The 20,676-nt window shown below is 45.8% G+C and overlaps 1 protein-coding gene and 1 long non-coding RNA gene across 2 annotated transcripts; both read right to left on the reverse strand.

Annotated features, from left to right (window-relative positions):
* Nucleotides 1-368: 368 nt before the first annotated feature.
* On the reverse strand, nucleotides 369-2,630 carry LOC120325199. Its single transcript, XR_005567083.1, has 3 exons — nucleotides 2,219-2,630; nucleotides 1,885-1,950; nucleotides 369-641 (listed from the first exon to the last, which is right to left on the reverse strand). It is a non-coding gene; the product is annotated as an uncharacterized LOC120325199 (long non-coding RNA).
* A 1,211-nt stretch (nucleotides 2,631-3,841) lies between these two features.
* Nucleotides 3,842-11,614, reverse strand: UBE2J2 (ubiquitin conjugating enzyme E2 J2). The gene is made up of 7 exons (XM_027728653.2): nucleotides 11,361-11,614; nucleotides 9,718-9,848; nucleotides 9,487-9,527; nucleotides 8,637-8,739; nucleotides 8,389-8,527; nucleotides 7,953-8,033; nucleotides 3,842-7,081 (listed from the first exon to the last, which is right to left on the reverse strand). Exons 1-7 carry the CDS (start codon nucleotides 11,586-11,588, stop codon nucleotides 6,797-6,799), a joined length of 1,008 nt encoding a protein of 335 aa, XP_027584454.2. The 5' UTR covers nucleotides 11,589-11,614; the 3' UTR covers nucleotides 3,842-6,796.
* Between the last annotated feature and the right edge of the window lie 9,062 nt (nucleotides 11,615-20,676).

Below are 20,676 nucleotides of genomic sequence, written 5' to 3' on the forward strand. Positions count from 1 at the left end.
GGCTTGGAATAAGCACTCGGCCTCACACACGAGGATAATCAGAATGCTGCCTGATTTCCCAGGCTCTTCCCTATTTTCCCTCAGCTCCCATCAGAGGGTGGCTCCAGGGGGGGCTGATTTCTTTACAGGGTGGGCTGTTTGTTAAAAATCCCAGAAACCCAGAGGTTCTCTGTGTCCTACCAGCACTTCAGGAGGGGATCTTGATGCACTTGGACACTGCAAATCTCTACCAGTTCCCCACCACCCAGAACAAATATTCCTGTTCTTCCCACAAAGATTTTTCAGCTGCAAAGATTTCCCTGAGGCTGCGCCGTGAGGAAGTCCAGGAATGATAAAAGGTTGAAGATCACATCATTTGAAGTCCTTTATGCAGCCAGCAAGGGAGAGATTTGCTTTATTTTGGCAATTCCTTCACCAGAACTTCTGTAATCCAACTGTCAGCACAGATCTTCCTTGGATTTTGCAGCCAGGGTGGATCAGGAGCAAAGCTCAGGGAAACTGAGGCACAAACACATTTTTTTTGAGCTGCTTTATTTTGGCAATTCCTTCACCAGAACTTCTGTAATCCAGCTGTCAGCACAGATCTTCCTTGGGTGGATCAGGAGCAGAGCTCAGGGAAACTGAGGCACAAACAACCTGAGCTGCAAAAAAAAAAAAATCGAGAGGTGGAATAAAGATTGGTGGGTCAGAAGCAAAGTTCTGTTAATATGGTTTGTGGAAACTGAGGCACAAACAACCTGAGCTGCAAAAATCGACAAGCAGAGCACAGATTTTTAATTTTTTTACAGCATCTTCGGGGAGAAATGGAGTTTAGGAAAGAGAACAAAGTAAGAAGGGCACTTACCCAGCAGCTCAAGAGTTAACAGCACATCACCCCTCCCCCAGCCAGCTCACATTCCATCAAAACTACGTGGCAGACTTTATTTGTTAATAATATTTAACTTTCTTTGGCGCCTTCTCATACTTAAGCCTCTTTTTTTTTTTCAGGTTAGTTGTAGACAAGCCATGAATTTGTAAAAGTGCACTTGATGACACATTAATAGGACAATCTGTCATAGCCCAGCTAAACAGCCTGACAGCTCCACACACCACGGCGGGCAGGGACAGCCAGGGCTGGGCTGGGCTTGGCTGGGCTGGGCTTGGCTGGGCTCTGCCTAAAGCCCCTTCCCCAGCCTGGCAGCAGCTCCTGGGACTGGGGGGAAACCAATCCCAGCTAATCCAAGGCCAAGGCGTTGCTGGTTTGGGCTGTAAACTTGGGACAGTGGTGGGACAGTGACATGGTGGCACACACAGGGGTGGCTCTGGGCAGCCAGGAGGCTCTGAGGGTCTTGGGGACATTGGTGACATCGGGGTGACACCCACAGGGAGCCCTGGGGGACCCACACAGAGCTCTGAGAAGGTGGTGACACAGGGACAGTGATGGGACAGGGACATGGTGGGAGGTGGTGGCACCTGGAGAGGTATCTCTGGGCAGCCAGGAGGGTCTGGGGACATTGGGGACATCGTGGTGACATCACAGGGACACCCACAGGGAGCCCTGTCTGAGCCCCACAGAGCCCTCGGGACGTGGTGACACGGGGACAGTGATGGGACTGTGCCATGGTGGCACCTCCAGGGGTAGCCAGGAGGGTCTGGGGACATTGGGGACATCACGGGGACATCGTGGAGGCACTGAGAACACTCACAGAGCCCTGAGAACGTGGTGACACGGGGACAGTGATGTGACAGTGACATGGTGGCACATCCAGGGGTAGCCAGGAGGGTCTGGGGGCCTTGGGGACTGTGTTATAAACTTCCCAAAACATCCTTTTCCCACCTTTGGGTTCAAACAAGTGCTGGCACAGCTGGTGCCTCCCCTGCAATCCCAAATTTCCAACTGCCCACCTTGGAGTTCCCATCCCAGCTGCAGCAGCTCCCAGGTCTCGCCGCTGCCTCCGCAACGTCCAACCCCTGTTTGCAGAAAAAAAAGAAACAAAGGAAAATTAAGGATATAAAGTCTCAGGTGGCACTTTCACAGCACAGCAACTCAAAGATCTTGGAATAATGGGAAGGAACTCTGCAACTCCCTGACAGGAGGTTGTAGCCAGGTGGGATCAGGCTCTTCTCCCAGGTGACAAGTGATGGGATGAGAGGAAATGGCCTCAGGGGAGGTTTAGATGGATATCAGGGAAATTTTTTTTCATGGAAAAGGGTTGTCAAGCTTTGGAACGGGAATCACCATGCCTGGAAATGTTCAAGAACCTTGTGGATGTGGCCCGTGGGGATGTGGATTAGTGGTGACCACGGTGGTGCTGCGTTGACAGCTGGGCTTGATGGTCTTAAAGGTCTTTTCCAACCTTAATGATTCCATGGAAGGCAAACAGTTCCTCCCTGGAGCTCAGCACCACTGAGGCACTACCGGGGATGGTTGAGAACAGAACAACATCAATCCTGCACGAGGGAAGTTTGGAAGCAGGGAAAATGTTGTAAGAAGCCACGTTAAGGATTCCAAACTGTGCAAGCACCCAAAGAGAGTGTTTGCAAACCCCCTAAGTGTGAACAGAGCCAGGGAGGGAACCCAAGGGTCGGGCAAGGAACTTGTGATCCCATCTTTCAATCTCCACTTCTGCGGTTTTACTCCAGATAGGCCTCACCTGACTGTGCCAGGAATAATATCCAAAGGGCAAAAGTTGGGATTCCCCCACTTATCTGTTGCAGATATAGGGAACAACTCCTAAGCCTTGGCACAGAGATGGGGATTTTTGAAGCCAGTACAATGGCTGACACTCCCCCCCCCCCCATTCCTGCTTCATCCCAGCTAAAGGGCTGGAGCAGGGAAGGAATCCTGCCCTGGGAGGGTGGGGAGGCCCTGGCATGGGTTGCCCAGAGAAGCTGTGGCTGCCCCTGGATCCCTGGAAGTGTCCAAGGCCAGGTTGGAGAATCTGGGATAGTAGAAGGTGTCCCTGGGTGGAACTGGATGATCTTTAAGGTCCTTCCCACCCAAACCACTCTGGGATTCTGTGCCAATCCAACACAAGCTCAGGCTGTTGGTTGATGTACACAGGCCCCAAGGCTGCCAGAGCTCCAGGAGGGTTTGGACAACGCCCCCAGGGACAGGGTGGGATTGTTGGGGTGTCCTGGGCAGGGCCAGGGGTTGGACTGATGATCCTCGTGGGTCCCTTCCAGCTCAGGATATTCCCCGATTCCTGAAGCCGTTCGAACAAACCTGAACACACCAACGAACAAAAGAGCAGCTTTGGGAAGACTCACCCGGGGTTTAGGGTCGCTCCGGTCGGAGCTGCAGTGCCCGCATCCCACATTCCAGAGCCTCTCCGTGCCCGCATTCCCGGCCCGCGGGATCCCGACCCGGGATCGCTTCGCCATCTGCTGGCAAATCCATGGAAACGCCGAGACACCTGGGAAAAGGGCAAAAAATCCCCTCTCTGCTCCTCCAAAGGTTTCTCTCGGAGTGACCAGGTGGGAAATAAACCCGTTGAGGCAAAGCTTTTCCTGCCGATAAAAGTTCCCAATAAACCCTCACGAACCATCCCTTTTCCTTGCCCAGAAAACCTTTTCAATGACACGCTTTGAGTTCCTTCTCCACAGATTCCCTTCTGTACGATCTTTCCACTGCAAACATGATTTTCCTGCTTTCCTTTTGCAAAGGAAGGATCAGCTTGTTCACTGTTTGCCTCCCCGAGTTACAAAATAAGCCACTAATACCCAAAATTATTCAGAGTGAAAAAACACCTTGAGAAGCACAAGGCTTAAGGGAATAATTGTAATTTGTACTTACAAATTTCGCCATTCCAGTTTCCTCCCAGTGATTCCTTTCCCAAAAAAGAGTCCCACAGAAAGCCTCTGTTTTCTCATGAATGTTTATTATGAACAAACATTACAATGCAGTCATTCCCACTCCTCAGTACATGCTCGTAGCAAGGGAACACTTCCATGACCTTGAAACCTCGGGGGGGAGGAAGGTGATGACTACACGAAACTCCAGAATTTAAAATAAAATAAAATAAAATAAAATCAGAGATCTTTCAAGATGTCGTGTAATTCCAGCTGCAAAAGCTCCCTATCACCAATTCCTAACAGCTTTACAGAATAAATCTAGGGAATTGCAGCGTGAAAGTCGAGGGCCAGACATTTATTCCAAGATCATATAATGAAGGAGAGCTTTTAATTTGATTCCAGCAAGTAATGAACTGCTCAGGGCATGGGAATATTTCTGCCTGGGCTCCTCCATCCAATGACTTGGGTAACAAAAAGATCAGACACTGCATTGTTAGAAATTCTTAAAAAAACCCCACAAATCAGTAAAACCTACACAAAGGGGGATAAATCTTGTGGTACCAAAGGCAAGGAGACGTAAAAATGTTCCAAGGGGTTTAAGGATTGCTCCCAGCTTCCAACAAATGGCACCTGGAATGGCTGGCAAGTCTTCCTCCAAATGCAGGGTACTCAAGAGAAAAACTGCAATTGTGGAAGTTTTGGGTTTTCAAACACAACCAATCCTCAGGGGGGGGAAAAAAATGCAGCATGTCCAGGGTTTGACCAAAGGGGGTTTTGTTTCTGCAAACAAGAGACCCACCTTCAGGTGCTCAGGTGCAGCTCAAGGCCAACTTCTTGCCATGGAATAAAAAGCCTTTTCTTCACCATCTCTGGCTGTTTTTCTCTGAGCTTGGAGAGGCCACAGAAGGTGCAAACACACCCCACCCGAGGTCTCCTTGCCTTTGTCTTGGGTTTTGTGGAGGAAGAACTTCCAGGAGAGAAGATAAACACGGATAACCAACAGAAGGTGCTGTCTGGCAATGGCAGGAAAAGGCATGGCAAGGACACAAAGAGGTTTGAGAGGTGCAACCTCCTTCTGCCTGGAGAAAAAAAAACACGAGCCATCCCGAAAATCCCAGCCCTGCAGGAAAGCCATGGCACTCTCCTCCTTCCCAGCACACTCCCAGACCCACATGACTTGTCTCTAGGATTAAGCACATACGAGAGGTAAATGAAAAAAATAGTTATAAATAAGATTTGGTAAAACCATAAAATAATAATAATAATAATAAAAAACTATAATCAAAGATTTTATAAATACACTTAAAATCCAGCCTTTTCCAAATCCCATCCTCACACACCCTGACTCCTTCCCTTCCTCACATCAGGAAGAACTGCTTTAAGATTTCTTCAGCAAAGAGCTGTTCTGCTGATTTTGGTAATTCCTACCTATTGCAGAGAATTGGTCACATTTATTGGTGCTCTGAGCTGTTGGCTCATGGGTTGACAGGACATTTTTGCTTATAATTCAAGATACCAAGAAGCTGAGAGAGACAGAGAGTGAAAATCTGAAAGGGGAAATAAGACAGTTTCAAAACATTCTTAGACACATGAGGTAATTATTTATTTGGGCTCTTCAGAATAATTAAAATAAGACTATACAGTAAGTGCAGAGCTTTTATCCCTGCTACCACCTTGGACAGTTGTAGCATTGACAGTGTGTCAATTCTGAAAGGCACAGCAAGTTTGCCTCTGCTGAAACAAAGCTTTTGGGTAAAATGGTAAAATTCAAGCAGGAGGGAGAAAAATCAAGCAAACTCAATTTAAAAAAAAAAAAAACACAGGTAATTTCAGACAGACTTTTGAACTTCAGTGTTTACTCACAGTGCTGGAAGCCTGTGAACAAACAGCAATATTTCATTGATCAGTCACCTGAAGGGGAACAGTGATGAACTCACAGCTAAAAGCTTCCGCAATCCCAGGTGAATTTTGGGTTTGGCTTTTGGTGGTGGTAGTTTGTTTGTTTTTTTTCAAATAGTGAACAGTGGAACTAATTTGAAGGGTTAATTCAGGCAGTGACACTTGAGATGGATTATCAGCTGGCTCTGAGGAAGCTGGTTTGTCACTGAGACTCCTTTGCCTTTTTCCCTTCCCAAGGGCTGGGGCTGCCTCAATCCCCACAGCCTGAGGAATGCAGAGATTTTGGAACACACACTCAACTCTCTCCATTGGTGGCTGCAGTTTTATTATCATTTCACCAGTGGCCCCTTGTGATCAGAAGGAATTATTACAACTTTCCAAAAGAACATCTCCCAGAATGAAAATCTGTAAGTGAACAAATCCCAAACAACCCTGGAGATGGGTATTCCCACTAGAGGCTGATTCCAAGGCTTTTTTTCTTGCTAAGGGCCAACAACTGCACTTCTTGTAGCCCAAATAAAACCTTCAATGACACTGTGACAATTTAGACAACACATTTAACACACTGTGGTGTTATGTTCCCACTCATCTAATCACTACTGACTAGATATGCAATGATGGTCATTCTAGTTGGAAAAAAAAAAGAAACCAGCAATTTTCTGTAGCATCAAATGCTCACATTAACCAAACCCTTCCCAAGTCCACGTGGAACCCCTACTTGGATCACTGAACACCTGAACAGACTCTTCCCTACCAAAAATAAAATGATATGCAGAGAATGGCAGAGTTTTAAAAATTGTACAGTGAAGTAAAAAGCCTTATTTGCTCGAGATTTTCAAATTTCCAACGACAGATGGAGGACTGCTATAAAAAAAAAATCAAAGCACTAGAAATGTAGTGTCTCATCAATAATGCTTTGACTTGTGAGAAACTACCAGAAGAGCAGCAAAAGTTTCTGCCTAACCCAAACTAACTCCAACTCCCCACGAGCCACGAGATTTCTCCCAGCTGCCCCAAAAAAAAAAAAAAAAAAAAAAAAAAAAAAAGAGTCCCACCACTCGTTCTGCGAAACTACCACTAGAATTTTGGTCTTGGGGTTTTTTTTATTTTGCTCTCCTCCTCCTCACTCCTGGGCTATGCTCCTCAGGACATACTTCACTGTGTAGGCAAAGGCTGCGAAGCCCACGATGACAAACAAGTTCGCCAGAGCTCCGCCCAGGAGTCCGTGGTTGCGGTTGGGCTGCTGCAGCCCGGGGGGGTTGGCAGGGCCCAGGGGCACGTGCCCGTTGAGGAGGGGGAGCCCGTTCTGACCGTAGTGAGCGTCCCCGTCGGGCACCACGTCGGGCAGAGGCAGGGAGGGAGGTCTGTTGTTGAGCTCTTCTTGTGCTTTCTGTTTTTGTTTGATCTCCTGGAGAGGGAGAAAGGAAAAAAAAAAAAAAAAGAGAGAGAGACCTGAGGGGTTGGAAGCGAAAGTTGGTAGAGCTTTGGGTGCTTTGAAAGGGTTGCGAGTGAAATTCATGGAGCTTTGGGTGTTCTGAAAGGATTGCAAGTGAGGAGCTTTGGGTGTTCTGAAAGGATTGCAAGTGAGGAGCTTTGGGTGCCCTGAAAGGATTGCAAGTGAAAGTTGTGAAGCTTTGGGTGCTCTGAAAGGATTGCAAGTGAAATTCATGGAGCTTTGGGTGTTCTGAAAGGATTTCAAGTCAAAGTCATGAAGCTCTGGGTGTTCTGAAAGCCATGAAGCCTTGAGTGTTCTGAAAGGACTGCAAGTGAGAAGCTTTGGGTGTTCTGAAAGGATTTCAAGTCAAAATCATGGAGCTCTGGGTGCTCTGAAAGGATTTCAAGTGAAAGTCATAAAGCTTTGGGTGTCCTGAAAGGATTTCAAGTCAAAATCATGGAGCTCTGGGTGCTCTGAAAGGATTTCAAGTGAAAGTTGTGAAGCTCTGGGTGTTCTGAAAGCCATGAAGCCTTGAGTGTTCTGAAAGGATTGCAAGTGAGAAGCTCTGAGTGTTCTGAAAGGATCTCAAGTCAAAGTGATGAAGCTTTGGGTGTCCTGAAAGGATTTCAAGTGAAATTCATGGAGCTGTGGATGTTCTGAAAGGATTGCAAGTGAGAAGCTCTTGTCTATCTTTTCCCCACTCTCCTGTGTGCAATAATTAAGACCTTTAAAAGGCTTCCAAGATTGACAGAGTCTGGGAAAAATCCTGAACAATTAGTTTGCTACATAGAGAAGTTTGAACAACTCCAGAAAACCGAAATATTGTAGGGCTGAATTCCCTTACCTCCACCACTTCAGGGAAGAGCTCACAGAAGACTTTATCTTTTAAATTAAATGCTAAGCTTTGTGCAGCGAGTTGTCTTTTCTGTGGAGAAAAGAAAAACATCAGCAGCAGCTGCAGAGAAATTCATTTGCTCCAATCCAACACCTGATGTCCCCCAAGGAGGCTGCAAACCACCAGCCAATTTCCTATCATTTCCAGCACCGCACTTGTGAACATTATTCACTACAACACCTTTACAGACACAAATGATGTTCTCAATCCTTCAGCCTGTGGGATTTAGGGGGTTGTGTCAGTGTGACTGCTTGGTTGGCACATCCAGAGGAAGGAAGGAGGGACAAAATCCCAACCACACTGTTTATTGCTGAGATATCAGAAATATCTGCTGTTTTGCCATTGCCAAAGCTGCCCCAAGGTCCCTGACACCCTCTGAACTCACTGTGAACTCAGATGTCTCTATGCTGCCCAGTGTGGGGCCTTTTTCCACCATAAAACTAAGGAGGCCCGTCAGGATTGTGGAGACTGACCAAGCTGGATTCCACGTGTCCGGGTGGAAATCGGTGATGGAAAGACACAACCTTCAAAAAACACAGCCAAGAGGGTTGGGTTTGCCATTAAAATCATCACACAATTAGGCACAGTGCTGAAAGGGTGTTAATTGCTTAAGTGTTAGAGAAAGGTCCTTACCTTGTGTTACACTTAAACCTTCCATTAGGTGTAATCATATAAATACTAGGAGGTTTAAAAGGGAATTCTCTGGGGAATATTAGTTTCCCATGATAATAGCCACCTGCATTACACAGAGAGAGGAATTACTTGTTTTGCATGAAGATTAAATCCTACACTGCTACTCAAAATGGCTTGTCTCCTTCTCCCCCTCTCACTGAGATCAAATTTTTCATTTTGTGCCTCTAAAACTAGGGAATAGTAACCCAAACCTGCACCAGATTTAGTCTGGAGGCAATTCTCTCACATTCTCTCTTACAAACAGTATTTGCTGCTGTCAAGTCTGGAATACATTGAAGGAAAACCAGCCAAACTGTATTTAATACTATAAAATGGGTTATTTTCCCCAGAAACTGAGTGCAAACACAACCCTATGAAGAATCCCAATCATAAAAGCATTTCTGAGAGGCTCCACAAGACACTGTGACTACAACAAATTAACAAGGCTTTTACATTTCAAGCTTTCTCCAGAGAAATTCATAAAGAGAATTTTTACATCTAAGTTCACTGAGAACATTTCTGTGCAAACAAAACGGGACTTTCTGAAATTATCTTTTGTCACATGCTCTCTAAAGTGAGCTATCTGCTCCAAAATCTTTAAGAGGAAGATCTCTGTCTTCATCTTCACCTCAATTTTATTTGATTAAACCCCTTGATAACAGAAACATTCCTGACAGCTGTATCACCATCTCTTTTCAACCAGCTTTCCCCCAGACTGCACTGACAGATCCTGGAGCTATTTTTAGTTGTATTTTGCCCATTCAAACCACCATTTAATCAGTAAACGTTGCAAACACAACATGGCTTTTACCTTCATAGGGCGTCATTTCAGGTCCCCTCACAACATAGTGCCTGGGAAAAGAAGGGAATGGGAAAACACTGTGGATCCAGCACACAATCAGCCCCCAACATCCCTAAAAAATGAGGATCTCATCATCCAGCCCAAGCTTCCCGTGCTGAGGAGTGAGGGAGTCGGACTTGATGACCTGGAAAATCTTGTTCTCTCTCCACGAGTGATTCCAATTCTCATTCCCACTCTTACCATTCCAGGATATTGGATGGGAGGGGCTCTGCACAGATGTAAGGCACTGGATCTTTCTTAATTCTCAGGTAGTCTTGTTTAAGCCTCTGGGTTGCTGTGGTTGGTGCTCTCTTATTACTGTTGTTGCTCATCTAATGAAAAAAAAAATATAAATACAGTATTAGTAGACACAGAGCTACCCTCACTCCTGGGACACTGCTCCAGGTTTTTGCAAAATCCACTTTATATTTAAAATACAAATTGAATAACCTTCACTTTTTTAAGTGGCAAGATCTTAACTAACACAGTTCCCAGAGACATCTGTACTGGATGATCCTTCCAGCTTGGGACATTCTATCCTAAAGGTCTTTTTGAGCAACTGATTTCCCTGTTCAGCTTTGATACCTGTTCTGTAAATTGACATGTTTTAAATTCATCTGGTGTTTCTACACATCCAGTTATCTAAAAAAAAACAACAACAAACCACAATAATCTCGTTGCTGACTTGGAGATGAAGGACTTGGAATTAAATCTGCTGCCTGCTAAGGACTGAATTTCCAGAAGGGAACTCCTGAGCCAGATTATTCTCTTCCAGAGAAATAAAACCCCATCCAAAGGGAGACAAGGCAGTGTGAGGGGAGGAAATTCCGTGCTGTTTACAAGACAAAGAAAGAATTAGCCCTTATAATGCACCTACAGAACACACTAATTAACAACTGCTGTTTGACTCACTTTCTCCTAAGAACTTTAGGGAATTACTTGGCTTTAAACATGGAATAAAAAGGAAAGATTTTACAAACACAGATAAGGCAATGCCCACAATATGACACGAAATACATGTTAAAATTCCTACAACCCTTTCTATTCCTTCTCTACAAACAAGCAGCCGAGTAAAATTTATTAAAGAAACAACATTTAAACCACGAGCAACAGTTGTATTTGGTCAAATATTCCACCTCTACTCAGAATAAACCCTTTAACCTGCTTTTTGTCAGAACTGCTGCAAATCACTGCTTGAAACATCAGAGCATTTTGTTTGAAGCCATAACCTCCCGAAATCATAAAATTCAGAATCTTTCCCCAAAGAAGCCAGCTCTGACTTTAAAATATGAATTAAATAATACCTTTTTACTTCGACACGATTATTTGTTCTGATGTTTTTCAGTAATAAATCAAAGTAGTAGCAGTAATAATAATAATAATAATTTGAAATAAGCCCTCAGTACGTGATAACAATATTATTATTATTATTAATATATTATTAATAATAATAATAATAATTTGAAATAAGCTCTCGGTACGTGCTGCGAAAACACACCGAAACATTTTAACGCTTTAAGTGAGGTTACTGGCATTTTAACGCGCCTCAAAGCCTTACCTGGAAGAACATTTGTATCTTAAACACGGAAAATAAATGGCTACGACCGCAAAGGCAATTTCTCACCTGGGCAATACAATGGGACGAGGAGAAGTGAAGGAGGAAAGAAGACAAGGGGGGAAGGCAGGGACGGAGGGACACAGGGAAGGAGGAGAGAGGGAGGGAGGGACTGAGGGACGGAGGGACTGAGGGAGGGAGGGAGAAGGAGAGAGAGGGACTGAGGGACAGACAGAGGGAGGGGGGAAGAGGTAGCCAGCCGGTCCCCCCGGGGGCAGCCCCCGCTCACCTCTCCGTGCCCGCCAGGCCCCGGGCGGCCCCTCCTGCCGGCGGGCGGAGGGAGGGACGCGGGCAGCGGGCGGTCGGGCCGCGATGGCGGCGGCGCGGGCGGGGCGGGCAGGGCCGGCCGGGGTCCCCTCACGGCTCCGAGCCAAGATGGCGGCGCGGGCGGCACTTCCGGGAAGGAGCCGCGGCGCGTCCGGGGCGCGAGAGCACTTCCGCTTCCCGGGGCCGCCATGGCGGGCGCGGGGCCGTGAGGGGGCCCGGGGCCGGGCCGGCCCGAACCCCGCTGCGAGCGCGGCGTCGTCGCACAAAGCCACACGATCACAGAATATGCTGAGTTAGAAGGGACCCACAAGGCTCACAAGTCCAACCCCTGGCCCTGCACGGGGCCCCCCAACAGTCCCACCCCCCAACAGTCCCACCGCCCAACAGTCCCACCCCCCAACAGTCCCACCGCCCAACAATCCCACCGCCCAACAATCCCACCGCCCAACAATCCCACCGCCCAACAGTCCCACCACCCAACAGTCCCACCACCCAACAGTCCCACCCCCCAACAATCCCACCACCCAACAGTCCCACCACCCAACAGTCCCAGTTTTTTTGCTAGAGATATGAATATTTTCCTCGAATTCCCGGTGTGTGTAAAGTGACAGATGGAGAGGGACTGTTCACAAGAGCACGTAGTGCCAGGACAAGGCAGAATGGCCTCAAACTAACAGAGAACAGGGTTAAATGGAATATTGGGAAGAAATTCCTCCCTGTGAGGGTGGGGAGGCCCTGGCACAGGTTGCCCAGAAAAGCTGTGGCTGCTCCATCCCTGGAAGTGTCCAAGGCCAAGTTGGATGGAGCTTGGAGCAACCCGGGCTAGTGGAAGGTGTCCCTGCCCATGGCAGGGGGTGGAATGGGATGGTCTTTATGGTCTCTTCCAACCCAAACCATTCTATGATTCTGTTTCCTCACTGAATTTACCCCAAATAAAGGCAGAATTTTTCTTACTGCTCCAAAAAAAATCAGGCATTTTCCATGTGAGTAATTCCTGCAGTGCCCATGGTGCTCGAGTGCTCCCCAGTAGCCAACAGAGGGCACTGGTAGCCCACGTAATTTTTAAGTTCTTGGTTAATAGAACTGGCTTCAGTCTCCAAATCTGTTGTCTAGATTTGCTCTCCTGCCATGGGGTTGGGGAGGTTAAATCAAGAGCAGGAAGGAGAAATAAATAAATGGCTGTGATGTCATTACCTGTAAGTGAAAATCGAAATTGAAACTGCGTGTACATTTTAAGTTTCGGTTTCTTTCTACAATGAGGACTGGAAAATATTGTGTCCTCAGACATCTCGCTCAAGCATGCCTGTTTAATTGTAGTGGGATAATATATTTGGTTAATTTGGTTGATAATTCCAAGGTCAGGTTGGACGGAGCTCGGAGCAACCTGGTCTAGTGGAAGGTGGTAGGATTGGAATGAAATGATCTTAAAGGTCCCTTCTGACTCAAACCGTGCTGTGATTCTATGATTTTAGGATTTTCAGCTTGCTGAGGGCTGTAAAAATTTTAATTTCACGGTAGTTTCATTTTGAATGTGTCCTATTTTCCGTGATTCCCTCAGACTTCAATCACAATAATGGGATATTTCATACACAGCGTTCACAAGTCCCACCTGTGGCCACATCAGATCTCTGATTTAGCAAAGTTTATCAAACCAAATCCTTTTCTTTGAGCTGTTTTGACTTTGAAGCCGTGAAATGTTTCAAGGAAAAACATTTTGCTTCAAAACCAGAAGCAACAGTTGATTTGTTTTGTTTTAATCTCTTACACTGATTCATCCTCCTGTCTAATCTCATATGAGCTCACAGTTTACAAATATTTTGCAGAAGAGGAGGAAGTCTTTATTTTAAATTATTATTATTATTATACTTCAAGATTTCAAGCACTGTATAAAACAAGGTATTGTTGGAATGCTCTATTAGCCTCCGTTTATTTTAGCTAATAAATTCCCCAGGGCAGCTCATGCAGGATAACACTAATTTTATACCCTTTGACCTGAGGACCTGTTTTTAACTCGGCTACACCATTTTGTCTATTTTGTGTGTGTGTGTGTCTTTACACTGGAATTCCTACTAAGTCTGGAAATATGAGAAACGTGAACCTGGAGACTGAAGCAAAGGATGCTGAAGGGATTCCAGAGCTCCCACTTAACACCTCTGGCATTGTCCCTGATGTTCCCCAAGCCCAGAGCATTTCATGCACAAGTGTGTTGTCATTAACATTCCATTAATCCCTCTGGTATGTTCTTCTCCACACTAATGACAGCCTGGAATGAGACTTTGCTCTCACAGTAGTTTCTTTCTTGCCAGTTGTTTTCCAACATGCAAATGAATCACACACTTCAGAACTTCCTGAAGTGTCTTTGGGGGGACTGTTGTCGTGTCTTGAAGGCATATTTAAAACCTGGCCTTGGGGAGTCACTACAAGTTCCATATTTATGTTTTTAAATCATTAGGTGCTCCAAGTAAATAAGTACCTACTGTTAAATTGGCTTGGAAGGTGATTAACTCCAGGACAGAGACAAGGGAGACAGTTCTCTATCTCTTAAAGTTGTTGTTTTAATTGGATGTCAGCCTGTCAGCAGGATCACAGGGGTGGTTACAGGACATGAAAACATCTTTATATGCTTGTGAACACAGACCTTTGTATTATTGTCCAAAAATCCATAACTGCCTGACTTTTGCACTGCAGAATTTTTCCCTTTCGTTGTGACTGTAATGAAAGCATTGCAGACTTTCAGGACAGGTACAAAGAAGAGGAACCAGAATTTGTTTCATGTGTGGTTTCTATACACAGAATTAGGATCAGAATTCTATTTGGAGGTGCCTTTGAGAAATCCTTGGCTGCAGCATCTCCATCAAATGAAAGCAGAGCTTCCTGGCCCACTCCACACATGAGGATTTTGAGGCTGACCTTGGGGGATGAAGAAATAATTTGGGAAAGCATACCCTAAGGAACGGGGTGGGGGTTACTCAGTATGGTAAAGCAATAAAACCCCTCAGGAGGATAAAAGAACCAAAAACAAGGAAGAGAAATAAAGAGAAAACACCTCTAAATTGCCTTTTGGGGCAAAGATTAAAAGACAGCCAACTTAGCAGCACTTTATGAGAAAATCAACACCAAAAAAATCCATCAAGGAAATGGCACTGCTTTGGGATGGGAAAGGAGCAAGATGTTTTAATGCAAATGCCATTGCTCATAGTTTAGACCTGGAAATGATGCAGGTGCTCCAATGGAACCTTGTCCAGTAAATGTGGCAACGCTGCAGCTGCTGCTTGGACTGTCCAGAAAGAGAGAAAATGTTGGAAGAACAGCCCGAGGCTGCTCAGAGCTGGGGGGTGCTGGTGAGATGGAGGGTTCTTGTGTCCCAGAAAGACATGGGATGTATCCTTGGGGAAGCAATTTCATAGATTCACAGAATATCCCGAGTTAGAAGGGACCCACAAGGATCAGTGTCCAACTCCTGGGCCTGCACAGGGCACCCCAACAATCTCCAGGCTTAAGCAGTGAAAAAAAATGGGGAATTTTACTTCTTCCCTGAATACAGAGAACTACTCCTTAGGCCTTTCACTAATTTTCCAGTCCCTATAGCCTGTGGAATTGGAAAATCAGTCAGTTATAATATGTTCTCTTACTTTACACATCCTTGACGTGGATCACATTGAGACTACTGATCTGCTCATCTTCTTTGCTGTCTGAAGCCACCAGCTGGCACCACATAAATATTTTGGAGGTGCCAAGGCAGAATTTTCTTGCTGTGAAGAGGTTTTTCCTGCCTACAGGCACGAGCTGCCTGAAAGAAATCGTTGCCCAGGGAATAAATGGGGGAGCATCATCTGGTCTCTCCTGCCTGACAACCTCCTGGAACAGGGGCCTCAGGGAATGGAAGGTGCCAGACAAATCCTGCCCTAAAACACATCCAAGATGCAGAGCAAGCCAAAGCCACAGGGCTCAGTAAAGAAGGAGGTCTGGGAGTGCTACTCCAAGTAGGGGTGAAGGTTGCCAAGCACACTGAAGGTGAGTGAAGTGGGACAGAGGGAAAGGGGCTTGGATGGAACACAGAAGGAGAGAAGAAATCAGGGGAAAAAAATCCTCAAGAACAAAGGGGACGTGGTGACCTTGATCCCAGAGATGTCAGGCACGGGACTGAACCTTTGCAGAGCCACAGGGAAGGAAAGAATGAATCTTTAGGATGTTGTTAAGGAAGAACAATCACCTGGAAGAATTTATGCCGTGAGTAAGAGGTGATTTAGCTGAGACATCTTCTCTCGTTGGGCAAGGGAGCAGCATTGATGAGCCTTGCTGTTGGCAGTGTTTCCACAGCTGCAAGTTGCTCAGTGGTGCTGGAGAAGCCGTTTTTTATTTATTCCACATAAAAACGTGTGCCAGACACTGTTCTCTGAGAGGCCTTGGTTAGGATTTGGGGTTGTGCTGTGTTTAAGCATTAATAAATATTGCTGGAGTGTATTAACTTTTTAAAGAGTTATGTCTTCATTTGGGGGGATGCAAATCTTTCACAGGTTCAAGGTTTTTTTCTTTTTTGGGAGGGGCTCTCAACACAAGAAAGTTGGAATTGTGAACCTTATTAAAGGCAGAAGGATATTTGCTGTTCAGTCTGCTCTGGAAGGAATTCTTGGCTGTGAGGGTGGGCAGGCCCTGGCACAGGTTGCCCAGAGAAGCTGTGGCTGCCCCATCCCTGGAAGTGTCCAAGGCCAGGTTGGACATGGCTTGGAGCAACCTGGGCTAGTGGAAGGTGTCCCTGCCCATGGCAGGGGGTGGCACTGGATGAGCTTTAAGCTCCTTTAAGGTCCTTCCAACCCAGCCCATTCCATGATTCCATAATGACTCCCCATCCCTGGTACCTGAACGTGCTGCAGTTGTCCCCACCTGTGTGCAGGTGAGAGCAGAGGAACAAAACCACTGTCCCAAGGTCATGTTGGCTCTGACTGAGCCCACATTTTCCACTCTCTGAGCTGGCCTTCAACCCAAGACACGTCCTCAACCAATAAACCCTCCGAGACCTTTCTGTGAGAGTTCAGAACACGAATACAAATGTCTTGGCCAGATTTAGTTCAAGTAATTATATCCTGCCTCCCTCAACTCCCTTCCAGTTTCAGGTGCATGTGGGATGCATCACTTCCAGGTCTAAACTATGAGCAATGGCATTTGCATTAAAACATCTTGCTCCTTTCCCATCCCAAAGCAGTGCCATTTCCTTGATGGATTTTTTTGGCGTTGATTTTCTCATAAAGTGCTGCTTAGTTGGTTGTCTTTTAATCTTTGCCCCAAAAGGCAATTTAGAGGTGTTTTCTCTTTATTTCTCTTCCTTGTTTTTGGCTCTTTTATCCTCCTGAGGGGTTTTGTTGCTTTACCATACTAAGTAATTTTCCTGCAGTGATCCTTTTGGCACATTTGTTTCATAGTGTTACAGAAATACAGCATATTATTTTTTAGTAGAACTGCAGTAATTTCTAGAATTCCCCAAACCCTTTGATTCCGTGGGAAGCTGATCCTCATTATTTTTCTTAATGGGAACTGCTAAGTTGCTCATAAATTGCTTCATGTGGGTGATCAGCTTGAGCTTCAGAGAAGGGCTGTGATGGTTCCTGAGTCTCACTGATTCATCCCTGATCACAAGGAAATTATTCAATTGTTTTGAAGCTCCATTTTTCTCCCTGTCTAAAGAAGGGATAATGTGATTTATCTGGCTTTACTGGGAGCGTTCACACTTAATCATTTGGTGTCACCAAGTTGGAGCTCTCTGGGCTAAAGGTTCCACATCAGCAAGTGTCAAACGTGAATCATAACCTTTGTTTTCCATCATCACTGCTGTGATGATAACAATCAGTGTTTATAGGACAAATTATTATTGCCAGACATCACATCATTGTGATTTAGTTCATTTTCTCTGGGTGGGGGAAGGCAGCAGGCCTGAGGTGACCCAAGTAAAATGCCAGGTAATTTAACCCTAAATGCTGCTAAATCCCTGGGAAACTTGCTGAAAGCAGAGCATTTTTCCCTTTGATTTCCTCTCCTGGCTGAGGTGGGGCGTGACCTGCTCTGGGATGATTGACAAGGAGGTGGGATGACATGGGACATAACCCTGACCTGGCCCTGAGTCAGCAAGAGGAAAGGTCAGTCCTCCTCCTTATTATTCCACCTGCTCCAGGTAAGGAGCTCCATCCCCAGGCTCCATTCCCAGATCCTGCCTTTCCCAGAGGATAATTGGAGCACAGCCCTCAGTGGCCTTGCAGTGACATCACCCTGAGGAGCAAGGACAGCTGGGGTGACATACCTTTGTCCTCACTGTTCCTCACTTTCCCCTGGAGCCTTTCCCTGCTCCCACGTGCTCTCCCATGGGATTTGCCATCCGTGTGATTACCCTGCTCCTCACATCCCAAATGCCTGGCATTAGAACCTTATTAAACCATTACCTGGCCGATGGATGGAGCCCTTCAAAAGCCAACCTAATGGCTGTGGCTTCTTTATTGCCAAACTTCCTTTAACCAGGGAAAATCCATGCCCAGATCTCTCTCCAGATCAGCATTCTTCCCAGACATCAGCTGCAAAATCCATAGCAGGCTTTTGTGACGAAATGTATTTTCCTACTCGTTTAAAGCAGAATTAATATTAGAATTGAAGAGGAAGAATTTAATCCTGTGGCTGAGCTGAGCAGTGGTTTGTTTCCCTCACAAAATGAGCCTCTTTGAATGCTCTGTTTGCTACATTTCTGTGACAAATGTGCCCCTGCCTTGACCTAAAGGAATCATTTCCAGGGCTGACAGGAGAAATCGAGCTTCAGAGATAAAATATTGCCTTTATAGAGCTTACTAAGCAACACAGAGCGGCTGCTAAACTCAGCCTGAGCTGTAAATCCTCCTCCTGGTCTGGTTTTTTTTCCTTTCTGTCCACTGAATGCCACCAGAATTCTTGGATCAGAGTCCAGAAGCACATCCAGCCTTTTTTCCAGCTGGGCTGTGATCAGTCCAGGTGTAGATAAACAGAGTTCCCTCTGATGCAAGGTTTTGGAGAGGCTGCAGCCTTGCAGGAAGACACAGTTTTGGAGAACAAGAGAGCAGGTTTTGGAACTATTTTTGGAACTGTTGGTACAAATGATGCTTAGAATTTGCCAGCACAGTCTCTGGGCAATTTACTAATAAATAAATATCAGAAATAATATCAGAAATAAGAGCAAGGCAACCTGATTTTCTGTGGCACACAGAACAACAGGATGATGTCCCATCTCACAGTTTACATGGAATATTCATGCCAGTGTATCCCAGAGGGTTTTCTCCTGAGGGATGCTCAGGGCATGTTCTGAACTCTGTGACACTTCAAAGAGAATCTCTTTTGTTCATCCCAACAGCTGCTGATCCCTCAAGTCAAAGTCAACATTTTTAGTGGGATAGAACAGGAAGCTGATGTTTGCTGCCAAAAGCTGCTGGAAGACTCCTGACAAAAATGCCAGGGATGAGGAGGAAAACCAGAGTATTTGATGTTAAGACCCTTTGCAAAATTAATACAAAATGCATCACTTGCATTGTAGGCCTGTCAGTGAGGAGTGAATGAATTCTCTCCAAGAGAAAACAGAATTCCAGAAAAAATCTCAGCTCTGGTGATGGGCATTCACTTCTGGAGGCAAATTCAGTGGCTTGCATGGAAAACAGGAATTACACTTGTTCCTGATCCACAGATCTCGGACAAAGAGGCCTAGAAGTGAAAATAATCTCAAGATCTGCTGAGGAAGTGAGAAGAAAGTCTGTGACATTAAGCAATGGGCATTGCAAGGAGCTCATTGATAAGCTAAAGGCCAAAATATTTGGCATCTGATCCACCAGCACCCCTTACAGGCATTGGGGTTTATCTGCAGGGCTGTTAAATGCACCAAGAATTCCATCCCTGACACAGGAGCAGGTGCTGATCACCTCCAAGTGTGAGATGAGATCTAGGAATATCTCATAAAAACATATTTTTAAGTGCTGCAGGATGACTCCAAGCTGCCCCTGGTGCAATTAAGGAGCAGTATCACAGCACGACTCATCGTGGTGCTTACAGGGCAGTGACATCACCAGGGCTTTATACAAACACCAATTAACCCTCTGGACAATGTGTCATTAGGGCTGTTTCACAGATGAAGCAACAGAGAGACAGCAAGAGAGATTTGTCCAAAGTTGCACAGCAAGGGAAGAGAAAAGTTCAAGAGTTTAAGGCTTCCAAGTTGGGTTTTTTTTGTCCACGTTAGGCCAGACTCTCCTCCTGTGTCCCCCCGGAGTTTTGAATTTATTGCCGTTGTTTTTGTGGTTCTGGTGGATAGGGAAAATTAAATATCTTCTTCTGCATTTGGTTTCCATTTTGGTTGGGAAATTTTTTTGGTCCTTTTTTTTTCTTGGAATGTGCTGGAGACTGGTCAAAATCTCCTCGGCAAAACGGAGACCCTCCAACAAACGAGATGTGGGTTTAAAGAGCTGGGAAGAACTTCTGCTCTTATTTGGGGTAAATTCAGTGAGAAAACAGAATCATAGAATAGTTTGAGTTGGAAGGGACCTTAAAGACCATGTCATTCCACCCCTTGCCATGGGCAGGGACACCTTCCACTAGCCCAGGTTGCTCCAAGCCCTGTCCAACCTGGCCTTGGACACTTCCAGGGATGAGGCAGCCACAGCTTCTCTGGGCAACCTGTGCCAGGGCCCCACCACACTCAGAGCCAAGAATTACTTCTGTACATCTACCCTAAATTTCCCTTCTTTCAGTCTGAATCCCTTCCCCTTTGTCCTGTCCCTCAAATTCCTGATGAAGAGTCCCTGGGAACATCCCTAAGCCAGTGTGGCTCCTTCTGCTTCCAAACCATTCCCGTTCCATAACTCCCGGGGGTTCTTTGGGGACTCCTTTGGAGGGTTCCTGTTAGTGCTGAGCAGACAGGTCAGCCCAGGAATATTTGTGCTGTGAGGAATGGGTTCTGGAAGTCACCTGGCAGCATTTCTGTGCTTTGACTGACCCATAAAGATTTTTGGGGGCGTGAAAAAAAAAATGAAACCCGAGTGATTAATAGCAAATCTTAGAGTTTACAGGCTGAGTGTGGTGCTCTCTGTGTAAATAAACACACTCCAAACATCAGGGCCAACCCAGCCCCAGAGCACAGGGACATTTGTGGGTCCCCCAATAATTTTCTGCAAGTTTGAATGAATATAAAATAAAACACCTCTGCCGTCCTTACATCGGCTCACCTTTGGCATCATTTACAGGCTACAAAATGGTCTCTTTTTTTAAAGCCAGGTCTTCTC

The sequence above is a fragment of the Pipra filicauda genome, unplaced genomic scaffold (genome assembly GCF_003945595.2).
Source record: "Pipra filicauda isolate LSUMZ 115617 unplaced genomic scaffold, ASM394559v2 scaffold87_size3191425_pilon, whole genome shotgun sequence".
Taxonomy (NCBI): Eukaryota; Metazoa; Chordata; class Aves; order Passeriformes; family Pipridae; genus Pipra; species Pipra filicauda.